Source organism: Primulina tabacum, chromosome 16 (genome assembly GCF_025594145.1).
Source record: "Primulina tabacum isolate GXHZ01 chromosome 16, ASM2559414v2, whole genome shotgun sequence".
Classification (NCBI taxonomy): domain Eukaryota; kingdom Viridiplantae; phylum Streptophyta; class Magnoliopsida; order Lamiales; family Gesneriaceae; genus Primulina; species Primulina tabacum.
Window position 1 is genome coordinate 25,958,904 of NC_134565.1, and position 16,338 is coordinate 25,975,241.

Here is a 16,338-nt window from a genome sequence, read left to right on the forward strand (position 1 = left end):
CAGAAGGCATAAGATGACATATCAACGAAAAGGAATTCTATGCAGTAAAAATGGGCTTTTGAAAAATGGGCATTATTTTTAATTGCAAAGAAATTTACATTAAAAGTTGATAACACAGGTGAAAGCTTTCTTAAGAAATAGAATAGAATCTAAACCTGAGAAGGCAAGATTATTAAGATGGCAAGCTTTATGTCAAAATTATATTTTTGATATCATTATTATTAAATATCATGAAAATATTCTTGCAGATTTTTTAACCAGAGATGGATAGCATTGACATAGATGCTATTATCAAGATGCAGAGGCATTTGAGGGAACACCTTGAAATGCTTCAAAACAAGTTTAACAAGTTAGCACTGAACGCAGAAATTGCGGAAAGGCTCCAACAAGCGGATAAGAGAATTGTCTCTGATCGAGTAACAGGATGTTTACAGGCATATACTCAGTTATGGTCTGTAATACAAAGACCTATCCTCCAAGGCATTGGAAAGCAATTGGTTTCCCGAATGGAGAGTTTTCGAGTACAGGACTCTATACCTGGAGCAGGGGATTCAAGTACCCCTAGCACGTGTTAAGCCGGGATCATCTTCTGATGAGTCGGCCAAAACAAAAATTGAAACTCCAGATTCCGATCTTGAGTCTTCAAGTCAACCATTCACCTCGGGCATTGAAGAGGGAGAGATCAACCTTAGACCTAATACTGACAAGGGAAAATCTAAGGTTGGTACTAATGAAGCTGCAATTTCTCCATTCCAGGTATACTAACAGATTTGGGAAAAATTAAGAAAAAGAATTTGCATCAATGGAAAATCTAATGTTGGTACTAATGAAGCTGCAATTTCTCCATTCCAGGTTTACTAACAGATTTGGGAAAAATTAAGCACAAGAATTTGCATCAACTCATATATTGTTCGAGTTGATGTTGCAGGGAAATATCCTAGGGTATGGATGAAACCAAATTCATATCCAAAGGAGGTCAAAGCTTGGTATGAATTCGGGGCTCTTGCCTCAGTTTATACCACATCACCAAGCTTCCCAGAAATTTCAGGTCTATCAAAATGGATCCAGGAAGCGGTGCATGAAACTTGGACAAACAATGATTATTTGTCCAGAGGAGATATTCTGGAATTGTATTGTTTCAGTGCAGCACCAGAACCAACAGGAAAAGACTCACACGAAGCTTTTCATTTCATCAAGCTAAGGAGGGCAGATATGAATGCCCAGAAATTCATCAAGGATTCTCCTACAAACGAAACACCACTAGTATCTTCATTTAATGAAGATGACATATCTACCCGGAGAGCATGGAGAGTTTGGGTCTGTCTAACAGAGATGGACAAAGTCAAGTATCCATTTAAATTTTATCAAAATTCTGTAAATGGATATTTCCTGTTAAATACAATGACAGGAAAAAAACGAGTTTTGCAGAAAATCTATTCAAAAATCAAAGAAATCTTCTGTGGAACAGCAAGCTGCCGACAAGTAAAGAGACTCGCCGGAAATTCTGCAATATGGCACATGTGGGAAGATGGTCAGAGAACATCTGTCCAGAATGTCAGAACCAGAAAGAACCAGAGTTTGGTAAATGATTCAAGCCGAGATCTGATCAGAAACACTTTACCTACACCATTACAAGTGGGGAAGGACCACAAGCACGATTTCCTCGGGGAAACAAAAAGTCAAAGATTCTCCGACAAAGCTAAAGTAGAAATGTGTCCATCCCATTAGTTAAAAGAAGGACCACCAGGTGAGTGGAATACAAGGACCACCAATAATTGGTGGTAAAGAACAAAAGACCATTGGATTCCCTATCTTTAAAGCTAAAAGAAATCCAATAAATATACAAGAGATTTTAACCCCAAAATCATCTATAAAAGAAGTTAAAACGGGGTAAAAGAAACACAATCGAAACCTTAAGAAAAATGTATTATACATATTTAAAGGTTTCCAAAAGACGCATCAAGAGAATAAACAAGCAGCTGTAAATAATAAAGATCTCTACAAACTGTTAAAAGAAGAAGGGAACGAGATCTCAGCTGATATAATACAGACACATATCTACTGGTTATGCCAGGTGATAAAGTCAGAAGAACAAGCTGTTTCTAGATTAATAATCTAGGAAGAAGACAATTTGAGTGGATGGACCATTCAACCACTCAACTAGATAGGGCCAACCACAGCTGGAAGACATCAAATTATAGCAAGAGTTTGAAGTCCGAAAGACAAATTCGCCAGAGAATATAAAAAAGCAGGTAGAAGGAAGATGAAGGCATCACTCAACCTCTCCGTTTTTCTTCAAAATATTTGTAATATTTTCTCTTTCAAGTTTATGTGTGCTGTAAGTTTGGCTACTATTAGTAGCTAAACAAGTTTCTCCTCCTCTACAGGAGGTTACTATGTAATAATAATTTCGTATGTTTGAATAAAAGAACCAAGGCTTTTTGCCCCTCTCATGTATTATTTTCAAATTGAGCTTTTTACGATACACCCTGAGGTAGGAAACGAAACAGGGTTGTGCTAAGTGTTGCTGAAGAAATCTGCGTCAGAAACCATCGGTTGCGATTGTGTGGTTAGATTGTGAGGAGCAGTCTGTAAAATTCGATGGATATAACCCGACGACATTCTGGTCGAAAATTAAATTGTTCAATTTATTATACGGAAGCATGATGGGCCTTTTATATAAAAAAATCGATCATTTGAGCATGGTATATAGGCTGAAAACCTTACGTAGCTGTATGTATTGGGGCTATATGCCTTTAAAAACAGGTTCAATAGGTATAACAATGTCACGTACCAAAATCAATTAAGGTTGTTTTTGAAAATTTTTAAAAAATGGAGAGTTTAAACAAATAAATAGATGGATGAGAAGTGAGAAGAAAGTTAAGAATGGAAATGGGGAGTTATTGCAAGTTTGCCCTTAATAATACACTATTTTTATGTTTATTAGTGGCCTTGTTGCTAGTGAAGGAGCGCGATGTGTGCGGCTGTTATCTTCATCTTCCATCGTGTTTCCTTCTTGGCATTATTGGGCAGGGTGGCTTTGGTTTTAGCTGTTGTTTTCTTTGATGTGTCATCATTAGAGTCATGCTTCGATGACTTCCCTCTTGAGGTCGTTTCGTCAGCGCTACTACACTGGTGAGATACTACAAATTGGGCCACCGCGTCGATTGCAGCGCATGTGGTTGTCTCCTCCATGAGTGCCTTCAATGCCTCCTGGTGGTGAAACGCAACTCTGGTTGTTGTTGTTGAGAAACATGATGCGGGCATCCGTTCAATTTGCATCGCGAGATGTGTGCAATCGAGTATACATTCTCAAATGATGAGTAAACTAATCCCACGTACACTCCAAGTTGATGTAGCTTAAAAAATTATATTACTCGATTATGGAAGATACGGGTAGTCCGTGGAGATTCAAGTGACTGATTAATACTCGATCAAGTTCAGAGAACGAATTTTTTGGGTTATTACCTGCCTCGTGAAGGACACTAAGTGGGGTATCTGACGAAAACACTATAATGTTCAAGTTAGTAGCTGTCCAATGAAAGTACTAAAGAACTAGATCATTTGATTCATAATATAGAACGTGCCTTAAAAATAAGGTGATTTGATCTATTTACATATTTTCGGAGAATTTTAGGACTTTGACTTCTATGAGCCTAGTTGAATTTTTGGACCTTGATAAACGACCTTAATGAATAATATAAAAAATAGTGCACCCGATTTAGTGGGCTGGATAATGAGTCCAATCTAATGGGCTAAATAATAATGTAGTCATAGCCATCAATGTTCTTGAACGTTTGAGCTAACAGGAGGTTTACCTGCCTCATGCATACACTATTTTATTGTAAGAAAAATGAACTAGTTGTATTGTTCAACTTTACATACTGGAGGTTACAAATGGTTTTTATTTATGTAAAATCCAAAAAAAAATCAAATTTGGTAATTATTTATTTTTTAAAATATTTTAATTTTGTATCAGATTAGTTTTCAAGTTTGTATGAGATTGTATCCAAGAGATTCGAAACTTCAACTAGGTAAATATATAGATTTCAAATTTTTTTTACATGGATCAAGATGTATACTTCAAAATATAATATTTACAATATAAGAAGATCGTGATCAAGATTTTTGAAATTTAAGTACAAGCTATATATTTTCAAAATGAAATATTTACTAGATAAGAAGATCGTGATCTTCATCTATTTGCAATCAAAATTCAAATCTCCGAATTGTGATCTATCCTTGTGAAGCCCGATTATTATTAATAAATTAATTATCAAACATTATTGGTTAATTTAAATCTACCGCGGAAAATGATTTAAAATATTTAAAAATAGACCTCATGGCCTATAAAAATTTTAACATGACCTTTTCTTAAATATGACATATCAAAAATTTAAAATAGCTACAAAAAGAAAATGTCTCAAAGACGACGTTGTTGTATTATTCATAAACAGTCACACGTAAGTGTCGACCAGACACAAATCAATAATTCACAAGCAGTTGTTCAAATAAAGACAACAAGACTCACAATAGTATAAGCTAAACCCAAACCCACTATAATAACTCCACATAATCATACAGATGCACGGGGCAACTCCTCGATAAATAAAATACGATTTAAAGCTGACAATGACTCAAAATTAAATATCTGGGAGACTCCAACATCTGACAACCGAGAAATCATATCTCACTCACGAGCTTCAAGTGCAGAACCTCTGCCTGATGCTACAAAACTATTTAGATGACCTACTATGGTGCCCAACAGAAACCACACTAGTCCCCCAGTATAAAATACCAAGGTTAGGATTATGGTATGAAATTGTTAAATAAAAATAATCATAAATCATGCATAAAAATATAATAAAATGAAATATGCAATGCATGAACGTGAATCAATAACAACGTGATAACATGAGCCAATAAAGGTCCGATAACAACAATAGTGCTGATCGAACAACAACACACAGGAGAGCTACATCATCATGCAACTAAACTGCTTTGTCAAGTAGGCAAGGTATGTCTTGTTGTGTCCAATAAAACACTCATGACTCAACCTCCATACAACTAATAATGATAAAATTAGAAGGAACAATAACGAACAACTATGATGTCAAGATTTCAAGAGCATATCACACAGAAAATGGATCAAGAAATAGACAATCATATTTTCAGTCTAAGGGAGAACTAGGCTCGAAAGTAACCCGCTTATTCCAAAATAACAACCACTTTTTCCAGGAACAATACAGTAGGACAATGGTTAACAAGAACAATAGGACTCCACATATATGTCATAATATCATGTCATAAACTAAATGTAATAATATATATATGTAAATTTTGAAAATTTCGTTATAGCGTTAGTTATTCGTTTTTTGTAGTGTTGAAAGTACTATATTTTTAAGTAATATTACGATTCAACTGGATATCGGAAGGATTTCCGAACTATACTATGATATGGGCCATTATAAAATGGGATTATAACCATTGTTAAGGTCACACCCTTAGGATTAAAAATTAGGAACTGAAATCAATAAAATATGAAAATTAGATGAATTTAAGTGCTCATTTATGTTATGACGTCAAGTTTAAGAAGCATGAAATCCTTTTCGATTCAAGTTATTATATGTTATGCAAATATTTCTAAAATATATATTTGTGAGTGTGTTATTATGTGTCTCGAATGACCTTCACTTGTTGAGTATTTCGTACAATACTAACCGCCAGATAAGGACGAGGAATCAGTTGAAGAAGAGGAACATGATACTTTTGGGGATGTGACGAATCCCTGATCAATGAAGATCAATCTTTTATTTCCGTTATCATAATAAAAGTATAAAATTCTTCCGCAGCCATATTAGTTTTATTCGCTATTATTTTGAAGATTTAATTTGTAAAGGCAATACAATTTTATGATATTTGTGAAATAGACTGGTTTGGTTTATATTGTACTACGAGGTTTGTTGTTTTAAAAATATGTGATTATTGAACAACGCAAAATGTCTCACGCTTCGGTTTTAGGAAGTGACATTTAAGTGATATTGGAGTCAATCTCTCCTATGGTGTGGTTCGGGGACGAACTAAGCGGAAGCTGATAAGCATGTGACAGCTGGGGCCGAACAGAGCAAGGGTGATCATCGGTTCCATGAGGTTGCACAGACAATAAGAGGCTCTTGGCAGGCTTATAAGAGAAGGGAACATCCCGCACCCGAACCATGTTAATGAAAAACTTCCTATTCGAATTGTGGATATTAAGGATCAGGTGTTAAGGCGGAGAACCTGAAACGATCCAACTTCTAAATTCATTTAATATACACTAGTTTTTTATTTTATTTTTTTCTAAACCATGCATAATTAATTCATCATAAATAATCTAGCATAAATAATCAAATAAAAGAATTTCATAATAACCCTAATCATTAATGTGGAATAAGTAAATAAAGCAATAAAAGTCTAAAATCCAACTCAATAAATTCTAGCAACCTACCGGTATATAAATAAAAGCAATAATCCGTAAAATCGTCAAAAGTCTTTATCATATGCGGAATTTCTAGGTCCTCGGATATGCACTGCACATCCGGATGACTCGATAGTCCGCACCTCATGACTCAACGTCGTCATCACCTGCAACCATTCAAACCTAGTGAGTCTAATGACTTAGCATGCTCAAACCGAATATAAAAAGTACATAAATATACAATCACATGCATGGTTACTAAAAATAGATTTTTTTTCATGCAACCTCGAAACCTCTAAAAATATGCAACTTTTGAAACAATGCTTAAGTATGAACTTTCATTTAAAATAACTTTTTTTATGTGAAGTCCGATCCTCGATAGTGAACATTCATTCGATTGATCAATCTATAAACTATAGTACTAGGCCGCCGGGTTCAACATCTACTTCTTCGATGATCCCTCCGACTATCATAAAAATAATTTCACCGTTCATTTTTTCAATGGATCCATTATCATTGAGATTACCACCACCGTTTTCGACGATTCACTCTCTTTTCATTGCAATTTCATCGTTCCCATTTCAATGGATCCCTTACTACTTTTACATCACGATCAATTCATTTCTTCAAAAATGTTTTCCTTTACTTTATCGTTTCATAAAAATATGCATAACTTTTCATATTTTTTAAAACTTCCAAAAATAGTTTATATCACTCATATATGTCGAAACTGCTAAAAATAGCATAAACATGGCAGATACGTATAAAACTTCTGAAAATAGCATCTATCATATATATACTTTAAAAATTCTAAAAATAGCATTTAACATGATATGGATTTTTTTTTAGGAAGATGCAAACCGCCATCGACTTTCCTCGAACCGACCGTCCACGATTCAATGCTATATGTACCCGAACAACCCCGGACCTTGACTTAACGAAAATAATTCGATTTCAAAACTTTGAAAATACCAAAAATCTCCAGTAGATTCCTGGAAATTCAATCTTAGGATCTAAGCTTCAAAAACGACTCAATTCACTTATCGGATGACTCGTTTACCACTGTTTTCGTGTTTTTTGTTAAACAAATGACCAAACTACCCTTTCGATTCGAACCAACCTGAGAACAAACCCTTACTAACCTCTCAAGACTCAATGTAAGCTAATAGAAGTCCCAAACCAAAGCCAAAACCGAAACTTGAATTAAAATTTTAACCTAGGTTCAATTCGTCCCTATTTTGACACGTTCGGACAATTTACGACCCCAAACGGACCACGGCTCGAAATACCACAAACAAGGCCCTAGACATCTTCCTTAGACCCTAAATAAGACCATGATCAGGCCCTTTTGGACACAGAACAGATGCCCTAAGCCCTAGACTCCATACACCAGCAGGACACCGCACGCACTCTTGCGCAGCAGCGGCACTTCGCACGCACCAGCAGCTGTTTCAGCCTTTGGCTCAACTCTTGGCTCACACCAGCCCCTAACCAGGACCCTAAGACATGTCCCCAGCCCCTGGTACAGCCCTTACACCATCCCCTTAGCCCTAGGAACCACATGCACCAAAACAAGACAAGAAGTGCAACTTTTGAAATCACAGCCGCAGCGCTGTACCAGCTTTTCCAAGCCCTGACCGAACCCCTACTAAACCTTCCTAAGACCATAAACCTTCCCTCAAGACCATGGCTAGGGCCCCATGCAGCCCCCATAGCTGAAGGAGCCCCAAGTCACGCCACCTTCCCTCTCAGCATGCATGCTTGTTGCGTGCTGGGCTGTGCAGCCCATAACACTACAAGAAAAAAGAAATACGACAACGGTGAAAAACCGTTGTCGTATGTCCTAAAAAAACTATGTTAAAGCCCATGTTGTTAAAGGGTTAGCTCAAAGACAACGGTTTTTCACCGTTGTTGTAGCTACAATTTGCGACTGTTTTTCAAAACCGTCGCAAGTAAAATTAGCGACGGTTTTGATTAAATCCGTCCCTAATTTTAAAACCATCGCAAATAAAATTAGAAACCGTCGCAAGTAAAATTAGCGACGGTTTTGATTAAATCCGTCACTAATTTTAAAACCGTCGTAAATAAAATTAGCAATGGATTTAATCAAAACCGTCGCTAATTAATAATGGTTTATTTCATGTTTTAGCGACGGTTTATTTCATGATTCCCGTCGCTATTATTAGCGACAAATTTTTCATGATTTTCGTCGCTAATATTAGCGATGGTTTTTTCATGATGTCCGTCGCTAATATTTTTAGTAAAATAAACAAAAATTAATAATTTAACAAATCTAAAAAAAACTCACAATTTGACTATGCTAACAATATTCATGAACTTAACTAACACTTAAAAATTTACCAAAAATTAAAGCGAAAAAATTTACCCTAAATCGAAACTAAGATCGTGTAAGAAAGAAAAATTTTAAGTGTTGTGAAGTGATAAAATCGTGTAAGAGATAAAAATTTTAAGTGTTGTGAAGTGGTGTGGAGGAAAATGAACCGAAAGTGCGGATATTTATAGACAATTTGCGACGATTTTTGTTTAAACCATCGTTAATAGCGACGGTAAATGCAAAAACGTCGCATATTTTAAATTTGCGGCAGTTTTGTTTACAACCGTCGTTACAGTTTACCAACGGTTTAAGCAAAACCGTCGCTATTTTTAAATTAGCGACGGGTTTACTGTAACCGTCGCTAAATATGGCAACAGTTTCTCCAAACCGTTGTTATTTGTCCAAAAAACACGTTAATCGACAATGGTTTTGTCCAAAAAAAAAAAGCTCAAAAGACAAGGTTTTTATAGAACCGTTGTCTTTTGACCCTAAAAAACGCTTAAAGACAAGTTTTTATAGAACTGTTGTCATTGACCCTAAAAACCGTTCTCTTTGACCCGCAAAAGAACCATTGTCTTTTGCCCCCGAAAGACAACGATTTTTATAAAACGTTGTATTTTGCTTAAAAAACACACATACGACAACGGTTTTCACTAAAACTGTTGTTAAAAAGCATACGACAATGGTTTTAGTAAAAACCGTTATCGTTATTAAAACCGTTGTCGTATGTGCGTTGTTGTTTTGGTTTTTTCTTGTAGTGTAACCAGCCTCTCTTATGATTTTTACACTTCAAAACATACTCTAAACATTTAGGTCTACCCTTGGATCTCTTGGTTCGGATCCCTCCTTCAACAATTCTCAAAAACGTCAAGGATTTCTTATTGAAAACATGAGATGCATATGAATAAAACTTAAAACCATCATCTTTATGAACTTTTCACACAAAATCAAATACATGAAATATTATGGATTGAATGATGCATAAAGAAAGGTTTGAAAACATGTCTTTCCGTTTAAAACGCTCGAAATATGAAATACCGAATCAGTGGACGGTGACAAACGAAGAACGATTTCTACCCTTTTTTCTCATCAAAACCCCACCGAAAATCCACCTTGGGATGCAAGGGAGTGGGGTGATCATTGTTGGAAGAAAAAACGAGGAAGAAAATCAACGAACGAAGGAGAAAAAAAAATCAGAATCTTCCCTTACCAAAGCTCCCAAGTTTCGGCCATTTCTTGCACCACTCATGTGAATTTGTGTGTGTTTGGTGTACGTGTAGGCGTGTGTGTGTTTAGGGTTTAGACTTAATTATATTTAAAAAAAACAAAAGTCTTTCTAAATACATAATTAATTGGCTTAATTAACTATAGTTTTTAATTAATAAATTAGGTCCATTAACATTAATAAAATCATTAGACCTCAATTAAAATATTTAAAAATACATATTTCCAAAAATCTTATATAAATTATATAAAATTACTTGCTATCAAAAATTAATTTAATTGGACCTTAAAAATGATGAAAATTTTAAATTATTTAAAATAAATATTTTCTTAATTAAATATAAAAATTTAGCTTTTAAATCTTTAACACCTTAATCGTCTCCACTCCTCCGTCCCCGGCCAACCACCGATATTTGCTTGAAAATATTTAAATTATTCAATCAAGCAAAATTACACAATTAATCATCTAGTCACTCAAAATATATCATTCATAAATCCAAAATCATTTAATTAAAATATTTTAGCAATTTAATAATTTTCATACATGCGGTCTACGTGGACTGATTTTCGGGCATTACAGAATCATTCCATATATCAAGGTTCATCGGTACAATACTTCAACTAGATAAATATATAGATTTCGACTTTTTTTGTACATGGATCCAGATGTATACTTCAAGATAAAATATTTACAAAATAAGGAGATTGTGATCAGGAATTTCGAAATTTGAATACAAGATGTATATTTCCAGATGAAATATTTACTAGATAAGAAGATCGCGATATTCATCTATCCGCAACCAAAATTAAAATATCGGGATTGCAATCTATCCTAATTTTTGAAATTTAAATTTTAAAATGAAGAGGATATGTTTATCTAGATGTCCATTACATCTCTAAATAGATACCTATGTCATTCTTCAAAATTTGCACCTCTCAAGCACCATAAATTCGAGAATAGCATCCTCGAGGTATTGAAGCATTTTCAAAGTTATTTCAAGACGAAATTCTATTCCAAATCCTATCTCTACAATTCAGAATATATTATCTTACGCTTTGAATAACATATACAAATTTCGGCCCGATACAATGGTTCAATTTTTGTATATAGCATCTGTAATAAAACTTCACAAATTCTAGACGAGAATATCATAAATATTGTTCTTCATCTAGAAATTGCTTCCAACGATCTCCAAACCCGATCTTCACCATTCACAATTTAGGTAACTCCCTTTTGAACCTGATATCCAATTTAAGCTCGATCTGACAGTTCAATTTTTCACGAACGCTTACGCAAATTTTACAAAATTTGGATGACCAATTTTCTGCTAGCTATTTTCCACGTTTTTGGAGCATCTTTTTGTAGTGGCTTTATGATTTAAAATAATTTGTATGTAAATTGTTTCAATTTTCGAATATTTTCAAGCATGAGTTATTCCTTTTGTGTTGTGTTGAAAATATCTTATTTTTTGAGTATTGTTAGGATACAACTAGATATGATAAGGATTTCCGAACTATGATATAATATGGTCCCTTATACGGTGGGATTGTAATCGTTGTTATGGTCATGCCAACTTAAAGGATAAAAAAATTAGAGACTGAAATCAGAAAAATTTCAGTGCTTATTATGATTTATGTTATGACGTCAAAATTACGAAGTATGACTATGCTTTACGATTCAAGTTATGATATATGGCAAAAACTTGTGTGAGACGGTCTCACGGGTCGTATTTTTGAGACGAATATCTTATTTGAGTCATTCATGAAAAATTATTACTTTTTATTGTGAACATCGGTAGGCTTGACACATCTCACAGATAAAGATTCGTGAGACCGTCTCACAAAAGACCTACTCATGATATATATATATATATATATATATATATATATATATATATGCGCGCGCACTGTTATGTATCTCGAAATAAATTGATTTGAAATTATATTGTACAGAAAAACATGTTATTTGACGATTTTTCGATTGTTGAACAACGTCGATGTCTACTCGAGGGGTCTCAGGGAGTGACAATTTCCAACTTTGCTTGCTTACCAACATTAGACACCCTTTTATGAATTTGAACGTAACTGAAAATTCTCATTAACAAGTTTACTTAATAACTAGTACAACTTGATAAAATGTTAAAACACCACAATTTCCACTTGGTAACTGAAAGTAAACGTATTAAAACTAATTATATACGTTCATGATTGAAAAATTCATACGCACTACACTTTTACATGCATATAATATATAGATATATATTGTTATGTTATCAACTACATTATTACTATTATGTGAGCAAAAGACAGATAATTGAGGGGAGTACGGTGGGGGCGAAGGGATCTTTCCAGAAAGGTGATGCACTGATAAAGGTTTTCCCCATCACATGCACACCACATCCAACTGGAATCACATATTTATGATTAAACATATCCCACCTGACTTCCCAAACCATCTGAGACAATAAACCCACATCTAATTTCTCATTTTCAACCATTGGAATTGATTTTGACGCCCTTTTTACATATAATTTTTGTTTTATGTTGGATAAAATTATGGCAGAACCCATTAATACGAGTAGAGTAACAAAGCACACTCCATGGAGTAGTATAATAACAAAGCACACTCCATGGAGGAGTCTAAAATGACCGTAATAAAATCACTCCATGGAGGAGTATAATAACAAAGCACACTCCATGGAGGAGTTCTAAAATGACCGTAATAAAATACTGAGAAAATGACAGACAGGCCTGTTTCTTTCCAGTTTTCAAGAAACTTGACCGATTCCTCCCTCCACTTGAGAATTTTTCGAGGAAGACAAAAAGGGTCAGAACTTCACACCACAAAGCTCACATTTACCAAGCAATTAACCTAAGAAAACTAGATATATGTGGTGGGGGGGGGGGGGGGGGGGGGGTAGGTAGAAAGAATATATCAAGGGCTTATACATAGACCGAGGACAGGGAAGTTACACATTACAAGTGCTAACCAGCTTAGATCTTCAATCCAAGGGAGACTTCTCGTTTCTTTTTTGGCTTTAAAATTAATCTACTTTTTAGCTTTTTTCAAGGGCAATTAGGATTTCTACCAGGGCCTCCGTAATAAAAGTAATGTCCCCAATCTCCATTACTCCCGGTTTGGACATCGTAACAGTTGGATTGTTCAGTAAAGGTGCCAAGACCTTTGGGAGATTTAAGATTGTTGGAGCTATCCACTACTTGTATGTTTCTGAAGTAGCTTGATTTTCCAAAACCTTCTTCCGGGAAATGGCCACTGCCCATTTGAGTTGTCGTGTGTTGTCCATTGGGTTCAGAATTTACAACCTCGCCGCCCCATTCGATCATGGATGCACTGTCTGCCAAGTACGAAAACAAGAAAGATGGCCAATACCCCAACACATAGTCGTTGCCAAATTGCATCCACCAGTGTCCCTCTTTTGGATCCTACATATCATCGAAAAAAACAAGTCAGATAGGTGTTTAACCAAGAAACCAAGTAAACAATGCCCTTAATTTGCATTGCGCTCCTAAAGAATAAAAAATAATTTGGAAGGCTGAATCGTTACAATGGGCATGCAACCATAACAAAATAGTAAGATTTTAGGCACTAGGACCGTGCGAACGCAGCCGAACTAAAAGTTTGGTACAGATGCAACTCCAAATTTCAAAAGATATTGCAGTGCAAATACCGCAAGATTATCAATATGAAAAGCACTAATTCACATTTTGCAGCAAAAGACTTGACAAAGTGGAATACCAAACAAAGTGGCAGGGGGACTGTTGGAGGGTGGACCGTGGATGTTACCTTCCAAATAAGAATACTAATATCATATTGCGGATTCCGGTAGCCGGAAACAGGAGAGATGCTAGCACCCATTGCTATTTCACTGTTAACTTGAATGAAGCCGGAGCAGAGGAGATTGTAGCAACCAGTGGCTTGGTAGGCATCACTCTGCAAATAGTGGAGATATAAAAATAATCGAGCAAACATTTTTAGCACCGGCTGGCTCTTATTTTAACAGGAAAATAGGAGAGTGAAGGCAAAAGCAACAAGCTTACAGTCCAATAAGTGAAGAGCCTAGTGTTGTTGTCACCATAAAGATCTGGGCTCACCTGAAATCAAGAAACAACAGATCAATCAAACTCCAAAATAAATAACTAAGCTACTCAATTATCGATCTCAATTTTGGTAAAATTAAAATCCATTAGTAATTAGTATACCTGCCAACCAGCTTCAATGCTATTAAGATCTTCGCCAAAAGAACCACCCAAAACCCAAATTTGTGACAAGCTAAACTCATTAGGCTGAAGTATTTGTGGTTCCCAAACATTAATAGTTGCTTTTGCACCAGAATATTTGTCCCCTTCAACATATGCTATTGCATGCTGGTGACACAAGAAAGATGGGCCAAAACAAATTAATATTAATACTTTAGAAAAAGAGAAAAACTACACCATGAAAAGAGGAACAAAAAATATCAGCGAGAATATTAACAAAGTTGTGTAAGATGGAATTTTCCATGGGTAAAAGCTTGTGTTTTCTTTTAATGATCACAAAGAAAATAGAGATAAAGATTTATTTCTTATATCCTACATTAATTACCTGATGACCACTTTCATTTATGAGGTCTGGATCTGCAGACCTGGGCTTGGGGACGCTTCTACGCTTTTTCTTTCCAAAACTTTTTACAGAGCTAGCCCTCAAAACATCTTCTTTCTTTGTTCTTCTTATGGGTATGGTGTCCTCAGGACATTTACCATTCATGTGCCACAACTGGGTGATTGAATTTGCTCTTTCCTTTGGCCCTGTTGACATCTTGTTCTCATCAAAAAGCCCATCTGGATGGTAACTAGGCCTTGCCTGGAAAGAAAAAAAAACAGACATCAGGTTAATATGCAATAATAATACACTAGCCCAAAAGAAATAAACAGGAATATACATAAAAAAAAAAAAAAAGAGGAATGGGAATGAACCTGGATTTTGTGATCTTTGAGGAAAGGGTGATCAAAAGCAGGTTGATGAGAGATGTGCACACAGTCAATGATATCCCCATCAGAGCTCTGTATAATCATCACATGTAGAGCAAATGGTGAAAAAGCAAACAGATCTTTGTTTTTTTGACAACTACATTGAAACCCATATGAAAGTTTTTTTGAAAAATTAACAGCAACTTCAATCGTAAAAAAAAAAATCATAAACTGAAGCACAATCTCCAGTAAGCAGCGCGAGAGAGAAAAAAAAAAGTAAAAAACAAGATTTTATTCCATCCATATATTCAGTAAACCAAAGATAAAAAAAATAAATGACGGACCTGAATAGTTTTAAGAGGAGGCTTATTCAGCCTTTTCAAGTGCTTCTGAACTTGCAGCCTCTGCCGTGAAGTAGGGAGCCTGTCGGCGCAAGAGGGTGAGATCAGACTCCATAAGCATAACAAAAACAATGCAGCTGTGCGTTTCCTCTTCCGGTGATCTTTGCTAAACTGCGCAGCGGCCATTATACCCGAAAAAGGAATCTTTTTGAAAATAAGAACGAGGCAGCGGCGGAACGATTCAATGAAAGCAGACCACCATCAAGACACCAGATTCTTATCCCACCCACCCTTCTCAGTATTTGGAGTGACACTGCTCAAATGGCCTCGTTCTCTCTCTTTCTTTTTCGTAAACTCCAATTAGCAGTTACAGAGATGCAATGGATATGTTTTCTATTCAGAAAATTTAATCATTTTAAATTTAATAATAAAATTTAATTGGGATCTTATTCTTGGGTTTCTGAATCCTTTTGAAATTGCTTCTACTTTTTTAATACTTTGCCCCTTGTTTCCGGCTTATTTACGACGGTCTACCCACTTTTACCATAAATAACTTTTTGGCTTTTTTTGAAATTATATATAATGATATAAAAAAAATTAAGTTAATGTTAATATTATTTATATGTAGATTATTACAAATTAAACTTTTATATTAATTTTTTGTCATTGAAGATTTGATATACAAATTTAATGCACATGTAGCATGACTATTAAAATATTGCACTTTGAAACATTTATAAAAGTAAACAATCGGCAGCATAGTTTCAAGGATTTGAATTATTTTATGGGTAAATTGTTGATAAATTCTCAAACCCCAGCTCAAATTTATTTCAACTCTCTATACCTAAAAACTTTTGCCCAAAACTCTCTAAAAAGATAAAAATGATGAAAATACTCATATATGTGTAAAAATATAATGATTGATTTTCTGGAGCCTTAAATGATGGTATCATAGCATATGAAAATTATTTCAAACATACAAATTTATTATTATGAAGTAATTAAATGTTTGA

The 16,338-nt window shown here is 35.0% G+C and overlaps 1 protein-coding gene and 1 long non-coding RNA gene across 2 annotated transcripts; one reads left to right on the plus strand and one right to left on the minus strand.

Annotated features, from left to right (window-relative positions):
- The first annotated feature begins 12,321 nt into the window (after positions 1 to 12,321).
- LOC142529036 (uncharacterized) lies at positions 12,322 to 12,934 on the plus strand. The gene is made up of 2 exons (XR_012815816.1): positions 12,322 to 12,654; positions 12,723 to 12,934. It is a non-coding gene; the product is annotated as an uncharacterized LOC142529036 (long non-coding RNA).
- A 15-nt stretch (positions 12,935 to 12,949) lies between these two features.
- LOC142529035 (protein neprosin-like) lies at positions 12,950 to 15,721 on the minus strand. The gene is made up of 7 exons (XM_075634395.1): positions 15,329 to 15,721; positions 14,991 to 15,077; positions 14,620 to 14,877; positions 14,238 to 14,402; positions 14,076 to 14,129; positions 13,822 to 13,968; positions 12,950 to 13,460 (listed from the first exon to the last, which is right to left on the minus strand). The coding sequence occupies exons 1-7, from the start codon at positions 15,509 to 15,511 to the stop codon at positions 13,083 to 13,085; spliced, it is 1,272 nt and encodes a 423-aa protein (XP_075490510.1). The 5' UTR covers positions 15,512 to 15,721; the 3' UTR covers positions 12,950 to 13,082.
- Positions 15,722 to 16,338: the final 617 nt, after the last annotated feature.